Genomic DNA, 21409 nt, shown 5'->3' on the forward strand with positions numbered 1-21409 from the left:
CACCCATCTACCTGCTATTTAGTGGTGTTCTTCATGTTTGACCCAGATGGGAACACCCCTTTAAATCTATTGTCCTGTGAATGGAATTAAGGTATGGTTATAAAAATCATCTCTGTCTTTCTCTAGAGAAACTTTCCTGTTCCACATTACACAGACAACCCATTCATGTAAATGGCACTCTGCAATGCCTCATTACTCCTGTGGGGGCGCTGCAGGGAAATTGAGCACTTACTGCCATCGCGAAATAGGCAAAAAACTGACCAACATCATTGATAAAAAAAAGACCACTGAAGCCGAACATAACCTTCCCCAACAACGCCGGCTGGTGTACCGACTCCGAAGGGTTCCCCAGTCATTCACCTAGCAGCAGAAGTAAGTGGTAGCAGTACTCCATCCAGGAGAATGGGCACCCCCTCATATTTTTGGTCCTACTGGGGCAGAGTTCTCTCATTTCATGTCTGTGTTATATTTGTTCTATTGCATTATTATGTTTTATGTCAGCATTTGTGTCAATTCATTTTCTGCCGTTTTACACTTTTGCTTTTACAGTGAAAGATAATAGTAATAAACTAATAATGACATAGTAGGTAAAATATTTTCTGACAATGTTGATTCTCTGTTTAGTTATGACCAAAGATTCCAAAGGGGCAACTAGAAATGAAAGCTGGCAAATAGCAATTATGGCCAACAGATGGGACTAATCATATAATCCTCATTTAATGGAACTAGAATCCATAGAGGTTGGCGATCTGGGAAAAAGGGAGAGCAAAAGGAAATTAGGATAAGTGAAGAACGTTAAAATAAAAAGTGATGGCAATATTCGCTTTAGTGTGTGTGTTAGAGTGTGTGAGTGTGTGTGAGTGTGTGTGTGTGTGTGAGTGTGTGTGAGTGTGTGTGAGTGTGTGAGTGTGTGTGAGTGTGTGTGTGTGTGACTGTGTGTGAGTGTGTGAGTGTGTGTGAGTGTGTGTGAGTATGTGTGAGTGTGTGTGTGAGTGTGTGTGACTGTGTGTGAGTGTGTGAGTGTGTGTGAGTGTGTGTGTGAGTATGTGTGAGTGTGTGTGTGAGTGTGTGTGACTGTGTGAGTGTGTGTGAGTGTGTGTGAATGTGTGTGTGTGTGAGTGTGTGTGAGTGTGTGTGTGAGTGTGTCTGCTGCTAATAGTATATGCTCTCCCTATTACTTAGTGGACAATGACAAAGTTATTAAATTCTGTCTGCCTGCAGCCACCACTAGGGAGAGCTCACTACATGCAGACATATACAACTCCCATAGACACCTCCCATCAATAATAGTCTGTATATGATTAGCTAAGCTCCCCCTAGTGGTGAATGCATCATTTTATCATAAGCATAAAAAATTTCCCCCAATGATTGGAAAATAAACTCAGTTGGTTTTTTTTTCTGAAACAGCACCACTCTTGTCCATGGACTGTTTCTGGTACTGCATCTCAGTTCTATTGAAGCAAATACATTGCAAGCTACTCTCTATAGACCAAATATTTGAAAGATTGATGCAAAGAGTCTACAATAGTGGAGACCTAGCAGGTCCTTAAAGGGGTATGCCCATTTTATAAGATGATGGGAAATTCACTAAGCTATGCCATCACTTTATGATTGCAGAGGTCTGATCTCTGAGACTCCAGCTAATCCTTAGAGCAATAGTTGAACAAGTCCGGCACCTGCACAGAAGAGGATACAGTCAGGGACAGCTGACTACTGTAAGTGGTCATGTGGGTAAATCACATGATCACCACTATCTTGCTTACTATGAAGATCTGGGCACACAGCTCTACACTGTTTTCATAGCCCATAGACAAGAAGCTGAGTAAAAATAGGAGCAGCTTTACAGTTCCTTGTGCCGAGGCAGACAGTTAAAGGGCATTTACCAATTACTTTTATGAAGTAGCTAACACCTTTTAAAACCCTTTAACTCAATTTATTGATAATTCTTCCAATTAAAAAGCATGGTGTAAATAATATCTTCCTAAAAATGAGTGACACCATGAAGGTTTAGAGATCCATTCCTTAAAGGGGTTGTTCGGACTTAGAAAAACATAGTTGCTTACTTCCAGAAACAGTGCTACTCTTATCCATAGGTTGTGGCTGGTATTGCAGCTCTAGCAAAAATGCCCATGTAGGAAAAATGAATAAAATTTGATTAAAACATGACATTTATTGAGGATTTTAAAACTACCAAAACGAATCAAGGCCACATTTATAAATACAGGACCTATGCACCCCTAATATCAAATCGCCTGTCTGATTACCAATAGGGCGCCACTAACACAATGTATTAAAGGACGTTCGGCATCTAAATGTTGGCCTAGTAATCCAATACACTCAAGTGTGCAACAGCATAACCTTTATCATTTTCAAAACTGTCTCCCATGTAACTATATCGCCCAATTAGTTTCTCGCGCACCATATGGTAATTAGCTCCAGACCATTTGATGGGCGGTCCACCTCTGCCAGCGGTCCAGGTTATTTCTCAGCCTATTCTACTAAAAATTGCCCCCTTTCTTGTTGAGTGACGCTCCCAGCAGTGCCCACTGGAGATGTCATGCATTCCACCTCCAATGCACGTGCTCCACTTTGAAGACAGTGCATGCACGTGACATCACCTAAGAACTAGTCATTGTGCATGCAGCTGATCGCTTGATGCGAAGCAAGAATTGGGGGTGGTACACATTTAGTAGAATAGGCAGGGGAAGAACCTGGACCGCTGGCAGAGGTGAACCACCCATCAGAGAATAAGAAATTTATTTCGCGATATCTTCACATGGGAGTCAGTTTGGAAAAGAGATAAAGGTAAGGCTGGATTCCTTATGACATCACATAGTTAATGGTATATTGGGTGACAGACTATTATCAAACTATATGTCTTACTGCTAACACCCATGTGGTGTATAGATCAATACATGGATCTCCACTGCAGCCTTAAAGAGCCCTACAATCAATTAAACTGTGCATAACTTGCCCTGCACTAAAGCAAAAAAAAAAAGCTCCTTGACATGTTTCGCCAGAAGCTGGCGTCATCAGGGGATTGCGGCTATGTGTGAACATCCAGAAGCTGATAGGGACTCTGTTGTGACTCATATCGTATATCCTCCAATCGTTTTACAGTCCCCTGATACTGAATATGTGATCGCCAGTTCATATAACTAATAGGTGGAATTTACATAATAAGACCATCTCCTCTCAGGGGGACAAACATCATTCTCCATTTACAGTTCTTTAGTACCAATTGTGTATCAATGCTAGAACTTACACAATTGATCAAGATGTGCCTCCCCAACTGACAATCTGCACAGGCGCAGATGGACTAGAGGGCATCAAACGCATGCATGATAAGGCAATCCCTTCTAGTGCAGTGTATATACACAGTGAGCCAATTGCCAGACTGCACTTGCATTTGATGTCCTTTCATCCGTGTGTGCTGGCACACATGGGGTGAGCCCATGTTGATCAATTGCGCAAGCTCTAGGGTTGATACAGATGATTGGAAGATACATGTTACGAGTCCCAACAGAGGTTTTATAAACCCTGTCAGGGATCTATACACAACCAGGGAAAGAGCCTACATGCTGTGGGTGGGGAAAAGCCGACATGGCCCGCCTTTTTGACTCAAGAGCTTGGTTCTGAGTCTAATAGTCAAGCGTTAAAAAGTAGATTTTTTCTGAATTATCGCAGCATTTTGGAATAACACCAAGGAACTGCGTATATCTGTCCCATGGTTGGGGTAGCATGAACCCAATGACAGGGGCCCTTTAAACCATCAGTGATCTGGCCTTTGTTACAATGTAGCGACATACATACAAACAAGTTTGTGATTTGCTGATATTTTACTCAAAGCTTCCAGTACAATTTTCAGCTTCTCAACATTACAGTACCATAATCCCCCACATTCACGAAAATATTACCGCCTGCTCTTCCTTTACCGCTTGCCCTATTATGCCTTTCAATTACATCCCCGCTTGCAGTTCAGAACCTGAATTACTGGTTGAAGCTGCTTTTACCTTCCTCCTCCTACGTGTTTATGGAGAAATCTTGCAGAAGGTTCGGCACTGACAAAATAAAGCAAAATCTTCTGGGGATTAAAAAATGAAGGGGGGTCATTTTTTATGATTTTTTTTTCATGTTTTCTCAATTTTTTGAATGTATCCATAGAATTTTGAATGGTTAGGATGAATGGGATCAGAGGCGTATGTGCATGTAGGAGCAGAGAGGTAGCGGTTGCACAGGGTCTTGGGGTCTGAAGGGCCTCTAGGCTCCTCTGCCACAAAGGAGGAAACCAGGAATATAAATGGCGGATGGAAGGTGGAGGGGGCATGTTCTAGTTCTAGCATTTAGGCCCAGGAGACTCAGGTTGTACCTCTGTATGGGATCCGTACCTGTCTACTTACAAATGTTTATTGAGGTTTTCTTTATGGATCATGTAAATGCTGGGAACTTTTTGCAGTGGAATTAGTTGCAGAAATTCCGCAGCCTTTACAGTACAAACCAAGTAGAGGGGATTTCTAACATCTTGACATGTGCAGAAAGTTGCGCACAACTAATACGCAGAATTTTTGAAAAGTTTACAAGTGTCGTTCGGGGACTACAACTCAGACCCTCTCCGTTAAGGGGGGCCGATATGCAGTTCTTTGCACAAAGCTTTGATAGGGCCATTTTTCTTCTCAACCCCTTCATACTTGTGATCATTAGGCATCCATTAGGGCGGCTTCAGACGACCGTATGCGCAATTGTGCACCCTTCAGCACAACAAATTTGTGCAGCGAACGACTTTGAGTTGCGCATGTATCAGCGCATAGTACTTTTTCCAGTACAGAGGGCCTGTTCATAAATGCAGGCGCAAAACACCCCCACCCTGATTTAAAGGGCTATTTCGTCTAATGAGGTCCAGGTGTGTTCTATTTTCCCAGAATTGAACAGCGTATTTTTACACTGACATAGAAGGGGGTTCTTTACTGTAAGAGCAGTGAGACTAAGGATCTCTCTGCCTGAGGACAAATTCGATAAAAGAGTACGAGAGGGGCCTCGACACTTTTCTTGAGTGATACAATATTATATGTTGGAATCACTAATGACTGTAGAAGGGTCGGAGATCCAGGGATTATTCCCAATGCCAGATTGAGGTCAGGAAGGAATATTTTTTCCTTTAGGCCTCAGTCAGACGAGCGTGCTTTTTGCGCACGCAAAATGGGTTCCTATAGAAGCGTTCATATGTGCGGAATTAGGGAGGCAAAACATGCACTATCTTTGGTGCGCGACGGCGGGAGTTTCCATTGACTCCTACAGGAGCAGGAGTTAATGGAAACTCCTGCGCTTGGAATACCTTCCCCGCTGCTTACAGCAGGACATTTAAAAAGGTGTTTCTGGCCAGAAGCACCTTTTCAATGTCCCGCTGTAAGCAGCGGGGTATTCCTCCTGCCCCGCTGCTGGGAAATTCCCCAGCAATGAGGGGCAGTAGGGGACTTCCCCACCTCTCTCCGCAAGGAATTTTCCTATTGTGGGAAAAGAGAGGGGGACAGGGTTACAGGGCTTTACCTAAGGGCTTCCCCCGAGAGTGTGGGAGGATGGATCACCCTCTAGCCCCGCCCCGCTAAGATTTGCTATAGGGATCACTATACTATGATACTATGTATCGTAGCAGAAGGAGAACACTTGCCAGTATGCTTTCCTTACTTCAGTCCTAGCGGCGGTGGGTGCCACGAGACTTAGCCATGGAAAGTGGTTTTCTGCTTCTCACATGCTACTCTTCAACTTTCCAGTTGGGCCTCCATCTCTTACAGGGGCTGCAACTCAAAATTGAAATCCATGTCCTGGGACCCCAGGGGCCGTGCACCGTACCATCATTGGCACATCCATGCCTTCCTATTCAAGTATACAATTATCATTTCAATAAAGGATAGCAGTATTAATGTCCTATATTGTCCTAGATGTAGCACTGGATCAGTCTTTTTCACTGTACTCTAAATTTCCCTTAAATGGCTCCAATTTCCCAGAATGCTTCATTTTTTTTTATTTAAGGCGCATATAAGCAACAAAAAATGTTACAAAAAGCATAAAAAGCTTGATCAGCTACTAATGATAAATCCGTGAAGCAAAGAACACCCATTTTGACAATGGATCCTCCCATGTTAAATAGTCTTCTGTATTAAAGCATTCCGCCTCCAGTCTATCCATCATCTCACTTGCAGGTGTACTGTCGGCTGCTTCTTCCCTCCCCCAATTTTCCCTTCGTCTGTGCTGGCTTCTCTATTCCGCCTTGTGACCCCTATAGTGTTATCCAACAGCCCTGAATTTTAATTAACTTCGGAGTAACACACTGCAAGCTTTGTTCGTTCTGGTCAAATGTTAAACAGAAATAAAGCTGTAGCCAACATTACATAAACTCCAGCAAATGAAAGGAAGGAGCCGCTGCATCGCCGCGCACAATGCCGCTCCTCACAGCTGGTACATTAACTACTATTAATAACAGCAAAAATAAGACAATTACTGTTGACAAAAAGTGACAAGAAAAATTATGATAATAATGCCTAATGTGGGAGGCAGACAGCAACATTCATTTCCTGCCTTCTAATAAATGCCTGCCGCAGAACAGGCCTGTCAATAGAATAGAGGAAGGGGGGGATGTATTAGAACGGGAAGATGATTGCTTCTCATAGACAGAGTCGGGATAGAAATCTGCATCACCTAAAGGGATTGTCTATTTTTCGACTACTTTTTTTCAGTTCCTTAATGATAAGCTGATCACGGGATATCCCAAGTGATCGGCTGCTATCCATGATGGAACTTGTAGCAAGTGTTCAATTTCTCTGCAGTGCCACCAGAGGTAACATGAAGTATTACACTGTTGAGTTGAAATCAATGGGCCATCTATGTAGTGTGGGTCCTCCAGAGACTCACCTCCACTATGATTTATTGATGAGCATTTTTTTTTAATTGCTTCCAGTTGCTATATTCGGAGACCAGTAAATGTTCTACTTTTTCATCTATGAGGCTATGTGAGGGCTGGTTGCTTGATTCTTGAGCTGTAGTTTATATGGTTACCCTTATGGGGTGCAATCTGTCTGAGTTTTTGATCACTTTTTATCCAATTTTTTTAGCGTGACCAAAAAAGCCCCGCAATTTTTTGCGATGCATATTTTTCTTGCGGCGTTAATCACGCAGCTTAATAATGTCATCTTTTAATATTCCAGACTTTTACAATCGCGTTGATACCTGTTGTTTATTTTATTATCGCTTTGATTTCTCTATATCAAAATTAAGAATTTTATTATTTTTTTATTCATGTAATATTTAAATAAGTTTTATTAAACTTCTTATTAAAGTTTTTGTAGTCCCCATAGCAGACATGAGCTAGTGATCATCTGATCGCTTATACATTAAACAGCACTTCTGATGTTAGACTGTTAAGCCCTGCCATATGCAAGACTTAATAGGCTGAAATCAACGGCAGGCTTTGGAGCCTTCACTATATGCAACCTGCCATGGAAATCTATCAGTACCCTGCAATCATATCATGGGGACATCAATGGGCAGCATTAATTAAAGGGTTTGATGCTTAGTTAAAGGGTTTGTCCAGGTGCGAGGCAAATTTTAAAAAATTGATCAAGACCTGTTAAAACAATAAAAGCAGGGGTAATTTTACCCATCCTCTGCTCTGGCCATCCAGTGCTGCAGCCCGGTGGTCCTCCTGGTCTTTGTTGTGGAATGATAACCACCTGACCGCTGCAGCAAGTGAGAGGCCGCAATGGTCAGCTGCCATTTTCCTGGCATCATGGCTCTTAGCATCTGAGTAGTGATGTCTGGAGAATGAAACCTGACCATAGCCTCTGATTTGCTCCAGTGGTCATGTGGTATTATATGGTACACGTTGAAATCAATAGCCTGTCCATGGAATAAATAGACATGTTGAGTTGTCCAGGTACTATTTCTACTCATTGCTGCTTTGGTAAAATGTGAGGGCTACCCCTATAAAATACCCTAATATAGTATTTAAGGGGTATTAAAGGAATTGTTTTGTAAGAAAGGGTTCCTGAAAATAAGTGGATCACACTTTGTCCCATTGTTGGAGTCCCCAGAAATCAGTCGTGATCCGTGGAGAATACAAACAGCAAGCATTTAATACTTCTACAGCGCCACCACAGAGGAGATGGAGCATTCGACAGTTTCTATTGAAATCCATGGGTTGTCCGTGTGACGCACTGAGTTGCGGAGTTCTCCTAAGACTGTATTCACATGGGCAAGTCCAATGTAGGTCAGAGAAAACTGGGCCCACATCACACTTTATTTAACTGCGATTTAACTTTGATTGCAATGTGTTTTGGCATTAAACATGCATTGCACCCCATCGCAACTATGCATATACATTTTCCACATGCATGAAAAAAAATTGCATGTGCTTCCCATAGTTAAAATGGTAAAAATCGCATTTACATGCAAATTGCATGACATGCAAGTATAATGCGATTTTTTTTCATGCTCCCTTAGAAAATAATAGGTAATTCTTGAACAAGAATCATCCAAAAACAGGACATGCTGGGATTTTTCTGTCTCTGACCATCGGTACAAGATAAAACTTCCCCATTTGAATAGACAGAAGGAAATAAATGGGTTATTTTCACGTGTGAGGAACTCAGGCCGATATCAATTGTAAGTCTGGGAATTATATGTTTTGCAAGAAAAACGCCTTGCATCGTATCATTGCACATGCAATTTTTACACGCATTATTCACATGCACTAAAATCGCATGTCGTTCACTAGTAAAAATGAAAACTGCATGGTATTCACGTGAAAATCGCATTTACATGTGAGGGCGGTGCATTTTTTTTAGAAATATTCTTCCCATGTCACAGAGTTTTTCTGCAACGATTCCGCATCAAATATGAAAAACGCTGTGGTTGACACTTTCGCAGAATATCTATTGATGTTGTAGAAACTGTGTCTATCTGCAGCGGATTTTCGCTATAGGGATCAATGGGTAATGTAAAAACTGCACTATAATCTGCAAATAGAGTAATGTTGCGAGGTTTGCAGCTTTTCCGTTGAATTGGCTCTGAATACACTCAAAAATCTACATGTAGATGTTTGTTAATAAAGTTTGCCAGTATGAGCTGAGAAGCAGGAACTGCCACTACCATATCCCAAAAACGCAACATAATCCGCAGCGGGAAATCAGCGCATTAAAACGCAAGTCCATATACAAATTCTACAACAGAAAACACAGCAAATTCTGCACAGCTGGTTAACTCTGACCATCTGCAAAAACGCCACATACATTCCGCAGCAGATTTTCCGCAGCTCATACGTCCTGATTGGAGGTACCCTAAATGTTTCCAGAGCTTCCATAGAACTTTCTGTGTTCTCTGCAGGAAACGTCTTTTGTTACTTGTTCAATCAGATTATCGCTGTCCATAAAATGACTCCTGCGACATAACTAGAGGTTGTTACCAGAGGGGTGAAGTGTCAGTATTAATGACTAGGAAGGCATGCTTAGCGGTGGTTTCCTCCAATAGCAGCCAATCAATAAAGAGCATCTGAGACTATTTATCAAAATTAAATGGAGCTCATTCCATTCTTATGACTTAAGTAGGAGAGAAGACTTATACAAGGAGCAAGTAAGGTGCTGAAGGAAAAAAAATCAATAAAGATTCTTGTACATTTGCTACAGAAATGTCTCATTTATCACAGATTTAGTAAGGTCCCCTTTCTGTGTCTTGTGGCAAGCCTACCCTGTAGAGCTACAAAGACAAGAAACATAGGCACAGTGCAGCGTGAGCTTCTTAAGAAAGAGTTGTGTCTTACAATGGAGTTCAATAAGATTTAACCCTTTGAGCTAGGATCTAGTAAATTCATGAAAGTCTCCAAAAATGATGATAGTAAACCCATTTCTCCTGGTGTTCTTCAAGAAATTTTCTCTTTATCTTTCATTGTTCTAATCAAAGGGAATGATATTCATTTGTCCCCCTAAGGAAAAGCAAAGCTTGATAAAAGTTAAGAATTCAGAGCAGAGGCCTGGAGAGAAGTGCTGGCCAGGAGAGAGTCCTGATCTGAGGAAGCAATGATTGCCTGCAGTGGAGCTCTCCATGGTGCTAATAGGCTGAGCTACCCTGTGAGCGCCCCTGTGTGTCTGTCCAGAGCAGGAACAGGACTGTGGTTATAATTTACAGATATGTAGCAGAGGTCAGTTGGTTGGTTTTTTTTTTAAACTCTTCTGCACTGCAGGGTTTGTGCATCTTGAGATTAGGAAATGCAGTGGATTTTCTAACTTTATTAAGGCTTTTGCATAACTAGGGAAATAGCTGTTACATCTAATAAACTGGGATGAAAATATTCAGCGACTTTTCTAGCCATTAGTAAGAAAAAAAAGTAAACTTTATTAGGAAGACATGGGGAACAAATTATTGACTGTATGTAGGTTCATGTAAAATATATGTGTATATATATATATATATATATATATATATATATATATATATGGAACAAACATACAGGCAAGCTTAAAGATGATTAGATAGATAGATAGATAGATAGATAGATAGATAGATAGATAGATAGATAGATAGATAGGTGGATGGAAAGATAGATAGAATACCTTTGTACATACACATAGGCAAATATACATATTAGAGGAAATGTGTACTCTTCTGCCATTCACACAGGACATACTGTATTGATACAAAGCTACAGTAGGCAAACCTAAGGGCTTATAAAGGGTATATACAATTACTAGTATAGATATAGCTGTAGCATAGGTAGAGAATTGCACGGGGCTGTCATACAATACGGAGAGGATGTTTGCAGAGTGTTTAAGACAAGTTTTACATAGTAGATAACCTTCAGAAAATATGCATTTCCAGAATTTACCAGCGGCTGTCCTATGGAAAACTACCAAATACACATATGTGTTTGATATCAGTAACAAGTGCAAACTCAGCTCTGCTACTCAATTATCTATTGTTCACCATATAAACATCACTCAGACGACAGATAGACAGACAGATAGAGCTGAAACTATACAGCAGCAATGAAGAAATATCTCTATATACCAATTGCAATATATATATATATATATATATATATATATATATATACACATACACATACACGCAGTATATGCATATACTCTACTATTATGGGTATTTAACCTCTATGCAGATTTTCCTGCTCTGCTACTCAGCGCGCTGCAACATTTCTGCGCTTCCTCCTTTGCTTTAGTACTTCACTTTGCATTTTTGTTTTGCTCATTTATTATAATTTCTTTACATCCTCTGATTATTTTCACCCTTTATTTGTTTTTTGTTTTAAGATACAAAATGTCATCTACAAGACCGGACAGTCAAAAAAGCTGCCTTTCACTTATGTAGATTGAAGTGACCCTAATCCATTTAGTCATTTGTGTTCTCGTCGTGCGGGTCTCAGATCATTTATCTGTTAACCATCACCGGTCGCCTTTCTATGCCTCAGTAGCGCTGGGAATTAGAAAGATTCAGGACCCGAAAGCACAGATGGTTTCTAAGGAAACACCATTTTTTTCTCCAAAGCAGCAATTTATGTTATTGTGAGTAAAATAAATAGACCAAGACAGCCCATAACATGGTCAATTCTGCGCTGTATTATCCCTGCTCTCCATCCGAGCTCCAAAACTCAACACTCAACACCCACAAACAGCAAATAAACAGCAAATCTAAAAAGCAGCACGCATGATCAACCATAGGATGAGTTTGCACCTTTATAGAACTGGGCTACAAGTCACCCAAATGTGGAGTCCCGGTGACCTTCTGGAGGCTATGGGCCACTACACCTCATAAATAAAGTATTTGCAGAGGAGACTGGGCCAGCAATAATAAAAAAAAGCCGACAAATCCCTCTCATAATAAGAAACTTGCATAATTTAAAGGGAATCTGTCACCTACTTTTGCCTTATGGGCTGAGCTCATGGGCTGACAGTAAGTGACCTGCTGAGTCCGGGGTTGTAAGTGTTATACTTACCACCCCTGTTGTTTCCCCGATGTCAGTGCTAAAAGATGCTGCTCAATGCATTTCAGTGTCTGTTTCCAGCGCTCACACCGGAGGAACAACCGGGGAGGTAAGTATAACATTTACATCCCCGGACTCAGACGATCACCTACGTTCAGCCCATAAGCTTAGTTCACATGGATAAAAGTAGGTGGCAGATTCCCTTCAAGGAAATCTGGTGACCTGCTTGAGACTATGGGTCGAATTGACCTTTTGGGGGATTTATATGTTACTGGTTTCCAATTTGAACTGGAACAGTAGAAATAAAAAAAAACACTTTTTGCTATGTACATAGGTTAAGGAAATTTAGAAATTGGGTGACTATCTTGAGACCAGGGTTGAAAAAAAAAGGTATTCCAATGGGGTCTAAACCCACAAAAATATATGCAATACAGCAACATAGTTTTATCTGGAGTCTTGGTATATACACTGTAAAACAAGGAGATTTGAAGGCCTTGTGACCTTTTTGACAATATCGGTCTACTTGACCTTTCTTGGGAATGATATGTAACCAGTTTCCAATTTAGACTGAACCTGTTAAAATAATAAAAGTTCCCATTTTGCTATGTCCATAAAGAAAATTGGAAGTCAGAGGAGCATCTGGAGACCATGGTTGAAAAACAGAGTTTCCAATGGGGAATAGACCCACAAAAATTTATATACAGCAGACCAACAAAGCCATATCTAGGCAAGAATCTTCTTGTCAATCAAGGAGAATTCTAGGGCTCGTGAGCTGAATCTACTTAACCAGTCTTTAGTTTACTAAGTGAATTGTTCCCAATGAAGACTAGACCCAAGAAAATAAGTAATAACAAAAGAAACAACTCCTAAGGACATTTGGACGTATGGTCTCCTTCTGTATACTATGGTTCTAGTTCCTTCTGTAGATTATGGGTCCAGTTGACCTTCCTTCAACAAAGGTAAGCACGGGGTTCCCAGTAAAGTCTTGATCAATAAAAATGAAATGCCAGTGTTATAAATAATGTGATGAATCCATAAGATGATAGGAGTTTGTCCCTATGTATATAAGCCACGAATACTTGGAAGCCTGCCACTTCTCTGTAGACCATGGGTCCAGTTGACTGTTCTTCTCTACAGAAAGTCTGGAGGTGAGTTATATGGAAATTTCTCCATAAAGCAGATATTTTACATCTATCAAATCAATAAAAACTGCTCTTCAAGAACACAGTAATTGAGTATGGGGGTTAGCTACAAGCTGGCATTTCCTCATATGAATGTGACAGAGCCAACTCGGGAAATTGCTGGTAATATTCATCAGGGGACCACTTTCATTAAACGTAATTCATTCGACTTTCACAATAAATTGAGTGACATCCTAGAAGCAGCAGCACAGGCTTTTTATCCTTGATGAAGTGCTTGCCAAGCCTTGGAGGAGGAACACCTCACCCTCCACCTCACTCTATATTGTCACATTCCTTATAGAAGAGTCGTCAACACGTCAATCTTCTCCTTAGAATGATCCCATTTACCAAACATCAGGAAGGTTGACTTTACAAGAGGACTGAGGGCTAAAATATCTGATAAATCACATCCACAAGTTTGTAAAAACAAAATCCAGTCCTGTGATATTATAAGGGACAAAGCCACCAGGAGAGTAGGGTGTAGGGGGTGTGGGGGCGGCACATCATACAGACGGACAGGGGGGAAATGGACAGAACCTCCAGTCAGGGCTGCATATGGTTAAATAGCTATAGCAGGCTGATACATGGTCAGCTTTCCTACTATGCATATACAAATGTATGCTCCATCAAATGCAATCAGTTTTACCAGCATAGATTTACAGGATAAAGTTTGCATGGCCAGCTTCACTACATTAGCGTTATAGTGTAAAGTATGTGCTCTATCACTATATACCACATACTCCAGAGAACAGTGTAAAACACATATCATTACCTTCACTACAATAGATTCTAAAGTCAAATCATATATGATCAACTTTACTATTACAGGTAGACTGTGTAAAAACAGTACACACTCCATTTTGGACGATCAGTTCCACCACTATAGATCTAAGCATAGAGTGTAAAATACAAATTATTAGTAATTATTAGCTTTACTGTCATAGATTTAGACTATATCTTAGTCTATAGTATGGAAAGAAAGAAAGAAAGAAAGAAAGAAAGAAAGAAAGAAAGAAAGAAAGAAAGAAAGAAAGAAAGAAAAAGAAAGAATTACTAATAGGGCTTTAACTTAACTATCTTAGATCTTGAAAACACAGTATCCTATAACACATATATGATATGTATTTTTTTCCCTAGCTTACCATATATTAACCGAATTGCTTGTTATGCAGAGATGATATTCTTGATGTGTAATGCGAGGTTATAGAAACTAGATGCAATAGTGAACCTACAGTATGAACTGATGTATACTGGAGTATTACCATGAGTTTATATGTCTGTATGGCTCTGATGAACGTAGCTAATATGAAAATAGATAGATAGATAGATAGATAGATAGATAGATAGATAGATAGATAGATAGATAGATAGATGTGATTTACAGTGTGTATTAAACATCCCTATGGTGGTCCAATGACCAGCACAGAAAAGCAATTATTACACTGCGCTCGTGTTCTTTTCCTACACTCCTAAACTGCGGAGATGAAGTAAAGGGTTAATCTCCCCCTTTCCCCTTATATCACCTATTAAAGGTCATTCGTTCTGCATTACATTTTTTTACTAGTCCCTAAAATGTCTTCCAGGTCCAGACAGAATGAGCTTCTTATTGTACCCAAATGATAATTTACCTTCCAGCAAAGACTAAATACGGCTTCTTTATTACCGGCGTGACCTTTCCAGAAATGAAGAAAGGGAACAAAAATAATTGAGGTGTAAGACTGGAGCTCCTCACACCTATAATCTGCAGTCACTCATTATATGATATTATACCGGCACCTAATGCTCAGTGCTGCGCCTTATACACCCGACAATTCATCCTATGGAGAAGATAGGACACTTTAACTACTGTATATTATATAGGCGCATCCAGAGTGATGACATAGAACTGGATATACATTTTATGTACACCTGTCCAGGTATGAGGCCCTTATATGTGCATGAAGGAGGCTTTCATGTTAACTACTAAAAAGAACCCTAATGCTTAGTTTAGAAAGTTCTTTGCTTCTATTAACCATATAATTATTCATATTTTACTAGCATTAGAATAGAATGATAAATAGATAAAATTATTACTATATTCCACGAAAGGCATATGCTATCCATGTATGAATACGTGAGGCAATTTTAAGGTATGTGATATATAATATAAGGTTTCATTGAGGCATGAATACTAGTATCTGTAGTCTTCGCCTTCCTATCATTGGGCGATAATACAGTTTTACAATCCCACATGGGAAGAGATGCTGCACCTGGAATACTGACACCTTGCTAAGTCTAAACTTGTTTTGTTCTCCCTTTGGAGACTTCATTTGTTAATATTAACAGGATATCAAGCACCGTAATTTGAGGACCAAGGCCTCACCTACAGTGGTACCACACTGGTATAAGGATGCAATATATGTATGTCTATATATATGTGTGTGTGTGTGCATATATGTGTACGTATGTGTGTATGTGTGCCTATTTGTTTATGCATATGTATATGTGTGTATATATTTGTGTATATTGAGTGTGTTTTTATGTGCATATATCTAAGTTTGTTAGTATGTATATTTGTAAGTAGGTGTATGTATGTAAGTATATATGCATGGGTCGTGTGTTCTTGTTTCTGTATATTTTTCATTGTATGAAGGTACAATGAGTGCGTGTATGAGTGTATTGTGCATGTATTGGTGTAGGCATGTGTGCATATACGGTTTATGTGTCTATACAGTATGCCTATGTATATGCATGCATGGGTGTGTGTGTGTGCATTAATGCATGAGTTTAACAAGTGTACATGTATGCAATTGTATATAAACATACCTGCATATGTACACTTCTGTATGCATTTCTGTATTTGAGTGTATGTATATTGTATGTATTCGTGTTTCTGTGTATTTTTTAGAGTATGCTTGTAGTTAGTGTGTGTATACATATATATATGTGTGTATTGTGCACGTACTGATGTGTATGTATGTGTGAATATACGGTTTATGTGTCTGTACAGTATCCTTTATGTATATACACTACGTATTTGTAATATATATACATTGTGGATCACACCTGAATTTGTGCACTGCTGCAGTTTCTTGCAATGTCCTTGGATATGTCCTTTCAGTATAACTTGGACTCAGTAAAATAAAGTCTATAGTTCAGCTTCTGAAACCCATCAGTCCTCTTCTGATATGGAGAGATTGCACAATTCATTCTAGTATATTAGAGTAGGAGCTGCTACATGATGTGTCCAGGTTGTTATCATGTTTATCCAGAGTAAACAGTAAATGTGTCTTTCATTAGATCACTGGTGTAAATTTCTATACTGGAAGATGATAGCGGCAGCCCCCTCATTCATTGGAGCTATGGAGAGGAGAATCAGCATCAGGGACGGCTCCACACCATTTATAATGACCGATTGAGGTGCTGAAAAGTCTTCTCTGTGCTGTTATAGAATTCTATAGAAGGCAGAAAAAAATGTTCCTTTCCATAAACACAATGAAAATTACTTCCAGAAGAAGAAACAGAATCTGAATAGACAGACTATAGGAAATGTATGAGATTAACTGCATATACAGTATAGGTTTATCCTATCACATAGATGGGGATTTAGCGCTCTAGGGCCCTATAGGAGATAATATGTTGGCATACGCAGTTTATTGAGGACTATAGTAGATGAAGCACCTCTGGAGAAGACACTGGTTGACATGACCCCATTGGGTTCTGGATTTCACTGTAGAATCCCCAAAGCATTTTTTTTAAATTCTTGGTTTTTATTGCTCACAAGCTGCAATGTCTTGAGTTGAAATTGGAAAATTGTCTCCTATTCCACAATTGCCAACCCCCTGTGAAAATGCATTCAGGTAATGAAGTCTGTAACTAAACGGTAATTGAATCAGCATAATTTGCACACTGAATGGTTTTCAAATGCTCCCAGTTTACAATTAAAGCAGAATTAATGCGCTTGTTGTTCAGCCCTGCGCTGCATTAGAATAAATTCAGCTCAGTTGTTATAATGAGAGAAGAAAACAGTTTAAGTGCCAACAAACACAGTTCAAAATGAACTCAGACTATTGATTTCATTCTGATTTGGGGCCAATATTGGCCCTATGTTGTTTTAATATCGTCCCATAATGGAAGCTGCTGCGCAAAGAGGGCGCAAAACTGCCTACTCAGCGCAGATTCCTCCCTAGCCAGCTGTTTGGTCAAGTCTCCTTTTATTATTCTGCACTCCGGATTTCCTATCAATTCATGACAGGGGCTTCTAAAGTGAACTTCATGAATCTTAATCAACAAAAAAGTAAAGGATAGGGAGGGGGTGAAGCGCAAACAGCTGTGTCTGATGCCTCTGAGTTTACCTGCCAACCTGAAGTGCCAAGTGTCATTGCGTGTGATGCGCAGCGCCCTCTGGTGGCAGAGTGCTGGAATGTCAGAAACTTGCATTTTTTGCTGAACCGATTTAGCAGTAAGGTGTTACTTTAAGTTCAAGTTAATTTCGGATGTCTGCCCATTGACTGGGATTAGTGGTTTTATGTTAAGGGACTCGAAGAGGAGTTTTCAGAAGTAGAGCAACCCCACCCCTTTATATTCCACTAGGCTCTGTAGTAACCCCTTTGCTGTCAGCTTTCGATTCTGCCTATTTTTGCAGTTGCACTTACTTCATGATAAAATAAAAAATCCATAAAGCAATATTAATACAATGCTGTATATACCAAACGCCAACTCAATATTAACCAAATTGTGCACGCTGCAGGTGTATATATATATAGTATGTATATCCCCTCTGTGGACTGAGCCTGCGATTGATTAATGCTGGTCTGCGACATGAAGGGTTAAAACTTTTACAAAAACTCTTTGGCGACAATCGCTAGCCACTGGAGTCGAAACCTGCTGCTACTTATAGTCCTGCAGCTGCTGAGCAGGCTCAGATGTGTGAGCTTGCATTTCCGAATCCCGTTGCAAAGCCTCAAATATTAAAAGTTGCTTCTGGAAAGCTTTAGATGCCGGAGCATGAGCTCCTCAAGCTGTAGGAGGTCTCACATACTGCAACTTATAGTTTATCAACTCTTTCAAAGCTGGTGCTAAGAGTAGTAGTTCACCAGCTGTTGCAAAGTCAACTATTATGGAATATTATAACACTTATGGTTGAGTGGCAAAGCCACAAATGATAAGACTTGTGGTTCATCAGTTGTCGCAATACTGCCTATTGTCGGACTTGCAGTTCTTAAGCTACCTGAAAGCCTCTAATGCTAGGACTGATAGTTCACCTGTTCTTGCAAAGACCATAGTGCTGGCAATGTTAGTTCTCCAGCTGTTACCAAGCTCCTGATGTTGGGGTTGCTAGTTCACCAGTTCTTGCAAAGCTACTGATGCTCAGATTGGTAATTCATCAGGTCTTGCAAAGCCACTAAAACTGGGACTGCTAGTTCACCAGCTTTTAAAAAGCTCCTGTTGCTGGGATTGGTAGATCACCAGCTCTTGCAAAACCCTGATGTTAGCACTAGTAGTTCTCCAGATTTTAAAACGCTACTGACATTAGGGTTGATAGTTCGGCAGCTCTAACAAAGCCACTGATGTTTGGACTTGTAGTTCCCCAGCTCTTGCAAAGTCCCTGATGGTAGTTCACCAGTTTTTACAAAGCCCCTGATGCTGGGACTGATAGTTCACCAGCTTTGCAAAGCCCTGATGGTGGGATTGGTAGTTCATCAGCTTTGCAAATCCACTGCTGCTGGGACTAATAGTTCACCAGCTTTTGCAAAGCCCCCGATGATGGGATTGGTAGTTCACTAGCTCTTGCCAACCCCCTAATGCTGGGACTGCTAGTTCACCCCCCCCCCCCCCCCCCATACTGGAACTTGCAGTTCCCCAGCTGCACCTCTATGATGTAACCTCCAGCAAATGACCTCTAATGCAAAGTCCCCTCTACTTCTTAATGAATTACACAGGGGCATCCTGGCACTTTGCACTCCTGGCATTTGTGAGAGTCAATCCCTCAGTGCTATGCAAGAAGAATGAGAAGAGTCGGGAATAAACTTACCAGGTGCAGAGTGGAGTGCAGCAGAAGCGCAGAGATACAATATACAGCCTGCATCCTTCCCGGATGAAACTTGCTTGTGTTCTCCTGCTCGGGTGACTATTCCTCCAGGAACATAAATCCAACTCTGGCATCCACTTTACAAAACCTGGAGAGCTCTCACCAGCCTAGATAAAAATGAGATTATACACCCCATGACCACAAGACAAGGTTACACTTCTAGACAAGGGGAGAGATTGGGGAAGTGGAGAGAGGTTTGTGGAAAGATCTAAAAAAATGAATTCAATCTGGAAGAATGAATTTAATCCAGCAGGGAAGCGAAGCGATCACACAGTTGTTGGAAGGCAGGATTATGCTGCAGATAGATCACTTGCGATCAGTCCAAGTGTGAGTGTTGTGGAGGGTGGGGGTTGCAGTCACAATGCAATAGGTTGCTGAGTAGCAATAGGCTGCCTCTGCTTTCTGGGATTGAGGAGCTTACTGATTGCTGCTGCTCTCCTCTACATCCTTATCTCGGACTAAAAGCCTGCAGGGATGGAGCATTCAAGTCCAGCAAGAAGCAGCTGGGCACACATGGCTGTGTCAAGGTGCCAGGCATTTAGGGTACAAAGTACCAATGCTTGATTTGCACTTCAGCAGGAGATCAGAGAAAGTCATCCATATTTGCACACAAGAAAAATGTGGAAGGGGCTTTGAGCAGTTAAACTGCACATTGTGCCCCCTCCCATAGGGCAGCTGGTAGGGCAATCTACACATAGGCACCCTGGGGCATCTTCCAGATATCAGGACAGCTCTAATAGATATCATGCAGGGTGTATCTGGAATGGTAGTGCATATAGAAGACATGTGGTAGGGTAATTTATATTAAGGGTGTCTAAGGCATCAAGCAGATCTGGCAATGCATTCAGTTGGAGAGCATCTGCTAGGGTAGTTTATACAGAGGGCATCTGTAACATTCCAGCAATGCAACTGCTAGGGTATGTGAAGGAGGGCATTTAACAGGTATCAGGAAGTATGAATGGGTAGGTAACTTATAAACAGAGTATATATGGAAGAAAATCTAGTAGGGCATGTTATACAGAAGGAATCTTGGTGATATATATATAGGTGTCAGCTAAAGTTGATGGTTTATAAAATATACTGAGAGCAGGTACTTTATGCAAGGGTATCAAGCAGATATCAGGCAATGCATCTAGCAGGGTACTTATACACAGGGAACATATAGTGCATAGCTTATATTCATGGTATGTAGTATGGAAGTACAATAAGTGAGGAGGCTTTTTTAAGCACTTCAAAAAAGTATTTAAAAATATATAGTCTTTATTAGTCACATAAAGTTACAAATTCCATAAATGGCAATTATTACATTCATGCAGGGTGTGTGAACAGCGACCTACAAGATTGTAATGTAGGACACAGATATCACCAAACAGACCAAACAAGAAACAAAGTAAGGGAAAGGGATGTCTGACCCTGCACCATAGAAGTAGGGGAACCCTGCCTAAAAGCGAGGCAAGTGTCCTAATTAGGACATCCTAACACAGTAACCTAGAGTAATCCTGACTCGCCCTAGGTGGAAATAGGGAAAGAGGCAAAGAACATCAGACAGGGTCAGAGCAACTCCAGCCAAAGCACACTACAAATAGGACAGTGTTCAGACACGGGTGTCCGCACATCTACAGACAGTGGGGATTCAGACATAAACTAAGCAGGACTTAGGGCGTCTTCAGATGGACATATTTGTGCGAGTTCTTGTACATGCAAAAGTGCATGCGCAAAATGCAGAGAGTAAAACCTATTGATTTCAATGGCTAAGTTCTCATTCCTTTTTTTTTGGTGCACATTTCATACGCACACAAAAAAAATGGACGTGCCCTATTTCCCTGCATATTGGCACACTAAAAGGCTCCATGTAAGTCTATGGGAGGTGCGTGAATACGCAGGACAATAGAGCAGGCCCTATCTTCCTGAGTATTTGCGCATGCGCAAAAATTACAATTCTATAAGGAGATACGCTTAGGCGAGAGTATTTGTGCATACACTCATCTGAGTTTAAGGGATACAGACATAAACCAAGCAGGACCTAGCTCACATTGACTAGGCATCTGCACAACTACAGACGGAGGGGAACTCAGACAGGACAGGACAGGACAGAACAGGACAGGACAGAACAGGACAGAACAGGACAGGACAGGACAGAACAGGACAGGACAGAACAGGACAGAACAGAACATG

The 21409-nt window shown here is 40.7% G+C and overlaps 1 protein-coding gene across 1 annotated transcript in view; it reads right to left on the bottom strand.

The window, feature by feature from the left end:
* NXPH1 (neurexophilin 1) overlaps positions 1–19551 on the bottom strand; it is a 346039-nt gene extending 326488 nt beyond the window's left edge. Inside the window, exon 1 of the mRNA XM_066584474.1 lies at positions 19178–19551. Within this exon, the coding sequence (XP_066440571.1) occupies positions 19178–19231 (54 nt within the window). The 5' untranslated portion in view covers positions 19232–19551. The remainder of the gene's footprint in view (positions 1–19177) is intronic.
* Positions 19552–21409: the final 1858 nt, after the last annotated feature.

This window comes from Eleutherodactylus coqui, chromosome 12, assembly GCF_035609145.1.
Source record: "Eleutherodactylus coqui strain aEleCoq1 chromosome 12, aEleCoq1.hap1, whole genome shotgun sequence".
Classification (NCBI taxonomy): Eukaryota; Metazoa; Chordata; class Amphibia; order Anura; family Eleutherodactylidae; genus Eleutherodactylus; species Eleutherodactylus coqui.